General features: G+C 43.5%; 1 protein-coding gene across 1 annotated transcript; it reads right to left on the bottom strand.

Annotated features, from left to right (window-relative positions):
• Positions 1–1,202: 1,202 nt before the first annotated feature.
• LOC140362431 (uncharacterized) lies at positions 1,203–3,561 on the bottom strand. Its single transcript, XM_072448538.1, has 3 exons — positions 3,487–3,561; positions 2,510–2,812; positions 1,203–1,477 (listed from the first exon to the last, which is right to left on the bottom strand). The coding sequence occupies exons 1-3, from the start codon at positions 3,545–3,547 to the stop codon at positions 1,260–1,262; spliced, it is 582 nt and encodes a 193-aa protein (XP_072304639.1). The 5' UTR covers positions 3,548–3,561; the 3' UTR covers positions 1,203–1,259.
• Positions 3,562–11,783: the final 8,222 nt, after the last annotated feature.

Genomic DNA, 11,783 nt, shown 5'->3' with positions numbered 1-11,783 from the left:
GCAGAACAGTGCACGTGGAGGTGGGGGGGTGGACGGAGAGGACATAGTCAGAGGAGGTGAAAGTTTATGGCGGCGGTAAAGTAGAAAGAACACGATATGAAACCAGAGCGTGTTTCAAGGTAAAGTATGTCATTTTTCCATCACCTGCTTGTCTCCGTGTTATTGCTTTGCCTAGAATGTTACATAAAACGGCATTTAATGTATGTATCTTCATGGAGACAAGCTGGTGACACCCCCAGGCCAAGTCACAAGTCAGATCTGCGGGGAGGCGTGCACGCTGTTAATTAAATTACATGCGCAATAAAAACAGCCGTAATCAGATAACTTCGAGATGAACTTATTTAATGTCATGATACTGACGTTCCAAGCAAAGTAACAATGTCTCCATGGAAACAAGCAAATGCAAAATCCCTCACCAGAAAAGTTACATGGTGCACCTTTAATATTAAACTACAACAAATGTTATTTTATAATTTAGTTTATTGTCATATAAGATCTATTTTTGTCTTTCCTCGACATCTTTAGTATCTTTGAGGGCGTCATTGTTCTAATGTGGTTTATTGTCACTTTATTTAACAATAGAGAAGTAAAAGGACATCATTATGACAGGGATCATGACTTATGAAAGTTTGATAGGCCTTGCTATTTTTCATAAAATGGATAATATAAACAACAATGAGAACAACATTAACTTGGATAAAATGATGAAATATTTACTTCTAATGATCTGATTTTAGATTTGCTCAGCATGAATATTTACATTTTTGTGATTCTTCAGTTTTACTTAGTAATTGTTTAATAAGTATGTGAACACTTAATTTTCTTGAATCATGACTGTGGGCTTGATAACAATGTGGGGAAGAAAAAAATAATCATTTGATTAAGCAAACAATTTAAACAGATTTTCTACAATTTTAGTATTTTTCTTGCTAAATCCTTGTGTTTGTGGTGACGCTGCTTTTGGTGACCTCTTCATCTTGATTTCATTCGACAACTCTTCCAGGGCAGGTCATTTATATTTATTTAGTGTCAGTGTTGACAGAGGAAAATAAATAAAACTAGTCAAATGGTAATTTAAAAGTGAAGATGTTTTCCTCGGTTAGTTCACTCAAATCAATAAAAGAGAAACACTCAAGTCATAAACCGGCATCATAGAAAGTGCGTCATGTCAGAAGATACATGCTTGAACATTAGCGCACTGGTAACGATCCCAGAGTCTTTATCAGCTCTAGAGTTTGTGGCCATGGTGAATGCTTTTGTCAGACGTGCACTTGTTTGATGAGCAGCAGCAGGTTCTTGGTTCTCTCGGCTCTGCAGAGCGGCGACTGGTACAGCGGCAGCTCGAAGAACGAGAAGGTGAAACTCCTGGAGAAGCTCAAGTTCGTGACCTGACGCAGCGGCGGCAAACGTGGAGGGCGGATGACACGGCGCTGGGGCAATGGACGGCGCTTCGAACGGAAACTGCGAACGGCGCCACCTGCAGGGGGGGAGGGGTTTCACGAAGAGGGAAAGTTTAAATAGTCAGGTGTTTGGAAAATCCTCTGGGGAGATATGTTTTTGTAGGAATATGTATACAAAATGAGCAGTTGGGGATCAGGTGAACGTTTGTAAGGGAATTTGGATTGTGCTATTCAAATAGCTATAAAAAATGGGAGTGTCTACAGAGCCGCAGCACGCGTCTGAAACTGCTGCGCTATTTGGCGCAGCAGTTTTAGACCGCACCGGGTTAAGGTTAGGGTTAAGGTTTAGGGTTAGGATTAAGGTTAGGGTTGAGGTTAAGGTTAAGGTTAAGGTTAAGGTTAAGGTTAGGGTTAGGGTTAGGGTTAGGGTTAGGGTTAAGGTTAGGGTTAGGGTTAAGGTTAGGGTTAGGGTTAAGGTTAGGGTTAGCCATGGGTTAGGGTTAGGGTTAGGGTTAAGGTTAGGGTTAAGGTTAGGGTTAGGGTTAGGGTTAGGGTTAAGGTTAGGGTTAGGGTTAGGGTTAAGGTTAGGGTTAGGGTTATGGTTAGGGTTAGGGTTAAGGTTAGGGTTAGGGTTAGCCATGGGTTAGGGTTAGGGTTAGATTAGGGTTAGGGTTAGGGTTAAGGTTAGGGTTAGCCATGAGGCTATATGGCAGTGCCGCGGTTCCTGAAACTGCTGGGCCATTTGACCCATTATGGCCGCGGCTCTGCAGCCACGGCCATAAAAAAATAATTCATGTTATAAATCTTTGAAATATATATTGAAAAAGCTTTGATAAATCATGTGCTGTCGTGACACATATTCATGTGCAATTACTGTCGTGATCACATGCAATGGTATTTATGTATTTATTTATTTATTTATTTGTCTATGGGAGTTTTTATTTATTTATAGGAGATCTTCTACTGAAAGTGTTTTTCAGACTTCCTATAAGTGATCTGTTCTTCTGTATCTACCTCTGTATCTACCTGCGTTGCACCAATGAAATTTCCCCATGTGGGACAATAAAGGAATATCTTATCTTATCTTATCTTATTTGAGACAGCCCCACCTGCGTCCTGTGCAGCGTACACTGGAGAGGGGCTGGACATGTCGGTGTTGATGGTGGAGGTAGAGTTGTTCTGTTTCCTGGTTGTCAAGGGTGAGGCAGGTGAGGTCTGAGGGACTGGGGGAGGAGGGGGAGGTGCGCTGGGGGGTCGCGGCGATGACAAGGAGGTGAAAGAGGACTCTGACAGCTCCAGGCCTCCCCATGGGGCCATATTGGAATCACACACCAGCACTGACGTCTGCGGCTTAGTGCGCCTGTGGGCTCTGGCCTGTGGGGGGCGCTGTGCTGAGAGGGCTGCAGGCTTGGCTGGAAGGAAGGGAGAGATATTAGAGGTGGTGTATACAGCACTTTGTAGAAATTCAATTCATTTTCTCCACAGAATATTATTAATTACAAAAAGAAAAGAAAATCCAATTAAAAAAAGTGTTTTAGTTTTTTAAACACAGACAGTAAGAATGAAAATAAGAAGAAAATAAAGCATCCAAAGAACAGAAAGGTAAAAGCACACACGGTCCAAAATAAAAGTCTCATTTAGTCCAGTTTCTGGCAAATTTGTCCATTTCCGTATATGATTATTTTCCATTTTCCGTATGTCAGTTATGGTGTTGGTCCAGTCTTTAATCGTCTGTGCAGTTTGTGTAATCCATTTCTTTGTGATGGCCTTTTCCCGGCTGCCAGAAGTATGTTCCAAAGTTATCCATACTGTGTTCATAGATACATAGTTCCGAAATTGAGTGGGATGGTGGTATCAAAACGTAGTAATTTAGGCAGTGATTTAAAAATCAAATGATTGATTTTTAATACATTGATTTAAATTCAAAATAAAATACTGGACCTTTATTTATACAGAGATTAAGTTGTTTTAAATTATCTTGCTGAAATAGTATTAGCCAATAAAAGTAATAAATTGTAAAATTTTGCAGTGTCACTGGTAAATTCATCAAATCTAGAATACAAAATACAGATATATAAAATTATACCTTTAGTTTTATTTGTCTTGCCTCCAGATGAACCAATCAGAGGCAGTCGCTGTCGGGACATCACTGTTTCTGAAGCCAAAAGAGGAACACAACGTTTTGAATTATAATACCTTTACAAATCGCAACATATTCACTATATGGATGTGAAGAAATATACTTCAAAGACAATAATGATGATTTCATAAACATGATGCTGTTACACAACCATTAATGTATCATGTTATTCACACATCTTGATAATGCTTTAAAATAAGGTTTCTCTGTAAACTATTTATAATGCATTAATAAGCTATAATTATTTGTTTGTCCGTACTTCTAGACAATTACTAGCATTTATAGATTACTTATACTACCTTATAAATGTTAATAAGACACTTAAAAACATGTGTGTTGATAAAGAACATACAGAGTGTTTGTAAGAGCATTAATAAGCTGCTCTTTAAACAGTGATAAACCCTTATAACCAAATAACAAGTGCTTATTAATGCGTTATTAATAGTTTATTAAGGAACCTTAAGCTAAACTTTACCTCAAATGTAAGAGTTAACTTAACTTCAACTATAGCCAACAATTACTTAAAAACTATAAGAATTTGTAAAAAAAAACCACAAAAAACACAAAACTCTGTCAAACACAATGACAAAAACAATCTTTCCAGTGTTTCAAAATGTACTTTTAAATTATCGATACATCAGCTTCCTGTTTTCCACAAACGTCGACGAACTGTGATAAAATCAGATACATTTACCTCAAACTATGATGGATGCTGTTCCCCTGTGATTATTCCACGTCTTCAGCCGAAAATGGTATTTGTCTTGAATAAAATGTCCCATAAAAGTGAAACGTAAAATATTTGCAGTCTCTCATATCAGGACATGACATTACATATATAACTTGAAAACAAAATCAAAAATTGCATCTACATTTTTGATCCGTAGTAACTCTTCATGATGAAAGCAGATTTTGTTGTTGTTGTTGTTGTTGTTGTTGTTGTTGTTGTAACATCTGTTGGCCCTTTCTTGGACTGGTAATAAACTTCAAAATTTAATCTACTAATATATCAAAACTACATAAAACATTGTATCCATCCGTATTCTCCATCCGTTACAACGCTCCCGATTCGTCAGGTGCCTTGTTTCACGTCCTGGTCCCGTGTCTGAAACTGTCTCTGGTCGCCTGTCCGTTCCCCCCTCAGAGCCCCCCTTCCTCTGTCTCTCTCACTGTAAACGATATGTCTGCTTCACAAACGACATTACATAATTCATAACCGACCACACAGAACAAAGAGGCCGTTTAAGACAAGCCAAGAACCTCAATTAGAATCTGTCCCAGTTAAATGTCCGGTGAGATTTGGAGTGCTCTGCATGGAAGGCCAAAGGCTTGTTTATGATACTTATATTGCAATTTAATTTTAAAATATTAAGGTTATACTCATAATCTTCTGAGTGAGCATGTTCTCCTTGTCTGTGGACTCGCTCCTCTTCCTCTCTCTTAATCACATTGTGAGTGAACATAAGACTCACCACAGATCTTGCTTTGGGCACCATCTACTTCCTGTAAATTACAGTCATAGAAAAATGTGGATGGATGAATCTGTTTTATAAAACTAACTAATTATAACACTGACTAATTCAAAATAGAAATATACTTTTATTGTGCATTATACTTGTTACTAGTTCTTATAATCTTATGTATGCAGTTCTTTTAATATACAAATGTTATTGTGTGTATTCAAAAAGAGTTAGGTTAAGTTAACTTAAGTTAAGGTAAACTTTATTGTACCAGACATTTGACCTCTGCATTTGACCCATCCTTCCATGACACTGGGACAGTGGGAGCAGTGGTCGCTGCAGCACCCGGGGGCCCATCTCCAGATCTTTGTGCGAGGCTTGGTCAGGACCACCTCAGTTGGAGGTCGTAGTTCAGTGTTCTTTCTTTTAGGACAATGTAGGACTTTAAAAGTGCCCATGAACGTTTCAAATATTAATTTCACAAAATCATAGTAGTGTATCTTGGCTGAGTGGATAGCACATATGCCAGGCTCCATGTGCAGCCACAGCGTTGTGTGTTCTATTCCAGCTCCCACCATTTGCTCAGTGTCCTTCCGTCTCTCATCCACGGGCCAAAAAAAATTAATTATAAAAAAATATATATATTTTTTAACTTTCTTATTGGAAATGATGATGCAACGGTTGCCTAGAAACATACTGTAATCACGGACCACAGTCTGATTTACACAAGTCCTTTACACAATAATTATCATCTGTGAGGTGTGACAAAGCAATGTCTCTCTTTCAGAAAGTGCTGCTTCTGTCATTTTCACTTGTATTCATTTCTTTATTTCCTACATGATGAACATGATTTGAGGGTCAGTGTCAGCATTGATAATGAAACCAGACTTTGACCTGCTCCTGTGTTCTTGTGTCATTTGTCCCGAGTTTGTTTAGACGCTGAACTTTCCACCCGGGCAGAGTGCTGACCAGTGGGACCAAGACCGACCTTTCCAGAGTTTGAACTGGACTCAAAAGTGTATTGTGAACACACCCCCCGTCTTAGATTAACTAGTGACCAGAACTCAAAGGACTCTTCCTCACATTAGGCGCATGTGGTGAAAGTACCGTAACTCACTGAGCGTCGGACATTGATGGATCCTTGTCTGGTTTATGCTCCCTCCTCCTGCTCTCGTCTGTTCCTCCTCGCTTCGCTCCTGACTGACAGCTCCGCCAAAGGAAACAGGATCCACCGCGGAGGACGTCTTTAAATATTCATGTTCAAACTCTTCTCTGACCCCGGCCCGGAGCGCTCAAACGTGGAGCATTTGGACCATTCAATCAGCTCTTTCTGCAGTCGCATCACTCCTGCATCACTCCTGCATCACTCCTGCATCACTCCTGCATCACTCCTGCATCACTCCTGCATCACCTCTGCATCACTCCTGCATCACCACTGCATCACTCCTGTATCACTCCTGTATCACTCCTTCATCACTCCTGTATCACTCCTGTATCACTCCTGCATCACCACTGCATCACCCCTGCATCACTCCTGCATCACTCCTTCATCACTCCTGTATCACTCCTGCATCACTCTTGTATCACTCCTTCATCTCTCCTGCATCACTCCTGTATCACTCCTTCATCACTCCTGCATCACTCTTGTATCACTCCTTCATCACTCCTGCATCACTCCTGCATCACCACTGCATCACTCCTGCATCACCACTGCATCACTCCTCCATCACCCCTGCATCACTCCTGCATCATCATTGCATCACTCCTGCATTACTCCTGCATCCCTCCTGCATCATCACTGCATCACTCCTGTATCACTCCTGCATCACCCCTGCATCACTCCTGCATCACTCCTGCATCACTCCTGTATCACTCCTGCATCACTCCTGTATCACTCCTGTATCACTCCTGCATCATCATTGCATCACTCCTGCATTACTCCTGCATCCCTCCTGCATCATCACTGCATCACTCCTGTATCACTCCTGCATCACCCCTGCATCACTCCTGCATCACTCCTGTATCACTCCTTCATCACTCCTGCATCATCATTGCATCACTCCTGCATTACTCCTGCATCCCTCCTGCATCATCACTGCATCACTCCTGTATCACTCCTGCATCACTCCTGTATCACTCCTGCATCATCACTGCATCACTCCTGCATCACCCCTGCATCACTCCTGCATCACCCCTGCATCACTCCTGCATCACTCCTGCATCACTCCTGTATCACTCCTGCATCATCACTGCATCACTCCTGCATCACCCCTGCATCACTCCTGCATCACCCCTGCATCACTCCTGCATCACTCCTGTATCACTCCTGCATCACCCCTGCAGCATCCCTGTATCACTCCTGCATCACTCTTGTATCACTCCTGCATCACTCCTGCATCCCTCCTGCATCATCACTGCATCACCCCTGCATCATCCCTGTATCACTCCTGCATCACTCCTGTATCATCACTGCATCACCCCTGCATCACTCCTGTATCACTCCTTCATCACTCCTGTATCACTCCTGCATCACTCTTGTATCACTCCTTCATCACTCCTGCATCACTCCTGTATCATCACTGCATCACCCCTGCATCACTCCTGTATCACTCCTTCATCACTCCTGTATCACTCCTGCATCACTCTTGTATCACTCCTTCATCACTCCTGCATCATCACTGCATCACCCCTGCATCATCTCTGTATCACTCCTGCATCCCTCCAGCATCATCACTGCATCACCCCTGCATCACTCCTGTATCACTCCTTCATCACTCCTGTATCACTCCTGCATCACTCTTGTATCACTCCTGCATCACCACTGCATCACTCCTCCATCACCCCTGCATCACTCCTGCATCATCATTGCATCACTCCTGCATTACTCCTGCATCCCTCCTGCATCATCACTGCATCACTCCTGTATCACTCCTACATCACTCCTGTATCACTCCTGCATCATCACTGCATCACTTCTGCATCACCCCTGCATCACTCCTGCATCACTCCTGTATCACTCCTGCATCACTCATGTATCACTCCTGCATCACTCCTGCATCATCACTGCATCACTTCTGCATCAGCCCTGCATCACTCCTGCATCACTCCTGTATCACTCCTGCATCACTCTTGTATCACTCCTGCATCACTCCTGCATCATCACTGCATCACCCCTGCATCATCATTGCATCACTCCTGCATCACTCCTGTATCACTCCTTCATCACTCCTGCATCATCATTGCATCACTCCTGCATTACTCCTGCATCCCTCCTGCATCATCACTGCATCACTCCTGTATCACTCCTGCATCACTCCTGCATCACTCCTGCATCACCCCTGCATCACTCCTGCATCACTCCTGCATCACTCCTGTATCACTCCTGCATCATCACTGCATCACTCCTGCATCACCCCTGCATCACTCCTGCATCACCCCTGCATCACTCCTGCATCACTCCTGTATCACTCCTGCATCACTCCTGTATCACTCCTGCATCACCCCTGCAGCATCCCTGTATCACTCCTGCATCACTCTTGTATCACTCCTGCATCACTCCTGCATCCCTCCTGCATCATCACTGCATCACCCCTGCATCATCCCTGTATCACTCCTGCATCACTCCTGTATCATCACTGCATCACCCCTGCATCACTCCTGTATCACTCCTTCATCACTCCTGTATCACTCCTGCATCACTCTTGTATCACTCCTTCATCACTCCTGTATCATCACTGCATCACCCCTGCATCACTCCTGTATCACTCCTGCATCATTCTTGTATCACTCCTTCATCACTTCTGCATCACTCCTGCATCATCACTGCATCACCCCTGCATCATCCCTGTATCACTCCTGCATCCCTCCAGCATCATCACTGCATCACCCCTGCATCATCCCTGTATCACTCCTGCATCCCTCCAGCATCATCACTGCATCACCCCTGCATCACTCCTGTATCACTCCTTCATCACTCCTCCATCACTCCTGTATCACTCCTGCATCACTCTTGTATCACTCCTGCATCACCACTGCATCACTCCTCCATCACCCCTGCATCACTCCTGCATCATCATTGCATCACTCCTGCATTACTCCTGCATCCCTCCTGCATCATCACTGCATCACTCCTGTATCACTCCTACATCACTCCTGTATCACTCCTGCATCATCACTGCATCACTTCTGCATCACCCCTGTATCACTCCTGCATCACTCATGTATCACTCCTGCATCACTCCTGCATCATCACTGCATCACTTCTGCATCAGCCCTGCATCACTCCTGCATCACTCCTGTATCACTCCTGCATCACTCTTGTATCACTCCTGCATCACTCCTGCATCATCACTGCATCACCCCTGCATCATCATTGCATCACTCCTGCATCACTCCTGTATCACTCCTTCATCACTCCTGCATCATCATTGCATCACTCCTGCATTACTCCTGCATCCCTCCTGCATCATCACTGCATCACTCCTGTATCACTCCTGCATCACTCCTGCATCACTCCTGCATCACCCCTGCATCACTCCTGCATCACTCCTGCATCACTCCTGTATCACTCCTGCATCATCACTGCATCACTCCTGCATCACCCCTGCATCACTCCTGCATCACCCCTGCATCACTCCTGCATCACTCCTGTATCACTCCTGCATCACTCCTGTATCACTCCTGCATCACCCCTGCAGCATCCCTTTATCACTCCTGCATCACTCTTGTATCACTCCTGCATCACTCCTGCATCCCTCCTGCATCATCACTGCATCACCCCTGCATCATCCCTGTATCACTCCTGCATCACTCCTGTATCATCACTGCATCACCCCTGCATCACTCCTGTATCACTCCTTCATCACTCCTGTATCACTCCTGCATCACTCTTGTATCACTCCTTCATCACTCCTGTATCATCACTGCATCACCCCTGCATCACTCCTGTATCACTCCTGCATCATTCTTGTATCACTCCTTCATCACTCCTGCATCACTCCTGCATCATCACTGCATCACCCCTGCATCATCCCTGTATCACTCCTGCATCCCTCCAGCATCATCACTGCATCACCCCTGCATCACTCCTTCATCACTCCTCCATCACTCCTGTATCACTCCTGCATCACTCTTGTATCACTCCTGCATCACCACTGCATCACTCCTCCATCACCCCTGCATCACTCCTGCATCATCATTGCATCACTCCTGCATTACTCCTGCATCCCTCCTGCATCATCACTGCATCACTCCTGTATCACTCCTACATCACTCCTGTATCACTCCTGCATCACTTCTGCATCACCCCTGCATCACTCCTGCATCACTCCTGTATCACTCCTGCATCACTCATGTATCACTCCTGCATCACCCCTGCAGCATCCCTGCATCACTTCTGCATCATCCCTGTATCACTCCTGTATCACTCCTGCATCCCTCCTGCATCATCACTGTATCACTCCTGCATCACTCATGTATCACTCCTGCATCACCCCTGCAGCATCCCTGCATCACTTCTGCATCATCCCTGTATCACTCCTGTATCACTCCTGCATCCCTCCTGCATCATCACTGTATCACTCCTGCATCACTCCTGTATCACTCCTTCATTACTCCTAAATCCCTCCTGCATCACTCCTGCATCACTCCTGCATCTAAATAAGGACAGTAGTTTTGTAAATAATGGAGGTGCTTAGGACCATTAGACAAACTAAACTAAGACAAAGTATTTTTATGTTGAACTAAAAAGGGTTGTGCAAAGCATTAAGACCAATGTACAGAAAATCAATATAAATAAAAGTTGCACCCCATAAGAGACTATCCATAGGTCCTGGTGAGCGCCATTTTGAGGATTTTCAAGCATTAGAAAAAGATCAATTGTGTTTTTATTACTTGCTACATAAACAGCACAATGTTTTATAAGGTATTCAAATTGTATTTTCATTCGTACAATACACTACACACTTCTTAAATAGTTTCTTACCACATATTTGCTATAAAAACCCTCCGAAATATTTTGTAACAGTCCATCTAGAAACATCTCTAAATGTCCACAGACACATGTACAGGTGAAACGTCTCTAAATGTCCACAGACACATGGTGAAACGTCTCACTCTGGCTCGGGCACTTTCTCTGTCGCTGCACAGTTACGTAACCTCTCCAAGTGGAAGAAGCGTTCCCAACCTCTGCTGGGTTAAAAATAGCGAGACAGAATCCATTAAGTCTAAATTAATTTGGGCGTGGGCTGAGCCGGAGCTCCCGTAAACAAGAGCATGGATTTTCTGTTAGGACATTTGGCAGAAGAAAATGAATGAAGTAAGGTTTAAAGCCATCTGGAGCTGCTTTGGGCCTGAATTTATTTTTAATTCACAGAGAGAAATTCCCTTTTAGTTCTAAAGCACCTTCGGGAAGAGAGTTTCAACATGTCCCACTAAAGCAGTTTGGGAGCGTGCGATGTTTTAGATGTGAAGCCTTCAATGAACCACAGGCGGCACTGGGACTCTGTTTGTTTGGCACTTGGAGCGACCCAGTTTGGAGTTTGGAACTTTGGAGGGTAAAAGACTTCACTTGGCTTTAATACTGCGTGAGTTCTGAAATAACTTGTGGCTCTTATTTATTTCAAAGTGCACGTATATATAAAACAACCTTTCCACAGTTTTAACCACGTTTCAACGATTCTTCCTCATCATTATTTTACTATTATTAATCAGGTTTTATTTTGATTGCTTCATGCATGTTTCAGCACTCTTGTGTCGTCCTGCATTTGAGTGTTTAATTATTCCCAC

Source organism: Eucyclogobius newberryi, unplaced genomic scaffold (assembly GCF_026437365.1).
Source record: "Eucyclogobius newberryi isolate DKJ021-1_F unplaced genomic scaffold, fEucNew1.0.hap1 SCAF_17, whole genome shotgun sequence".
NCBI lineage: Eukaryota > Metazoa > Chordata > Actinopteri > Gobiiformes > Gobiidae > Eucyclogobius > Eucyclogobius newberryi.
Note: the sequence above shows the minus strand (reverse complement) of the source record. Positions and strands in the feature narration are given on the sequence as shown.

Coding starts and splice junctions, on each gene's coding strand:
- LOC140362431 (XM_072448538.1), bottom strand. CDS start 3,547: ATGTCCCGACAGCGACTGCCTCTGATTGGTTCATCTGGAGGCAAGACA. Junction 2,813..3,486: donor CAAGACAAATAAAACTAAAG/GTATAATTTTAT, acceptor CCTTCCTTCCAG/CCAAGCCTGCAGCCCTCTCA. Junction 1,478..2,509: donor GTACGCTGCACAGGACGCAG/GTGGGGCTGTCT, acceptor CCCCCCCTGCAG/GTGGCGCCGTTCGCAGTTTC.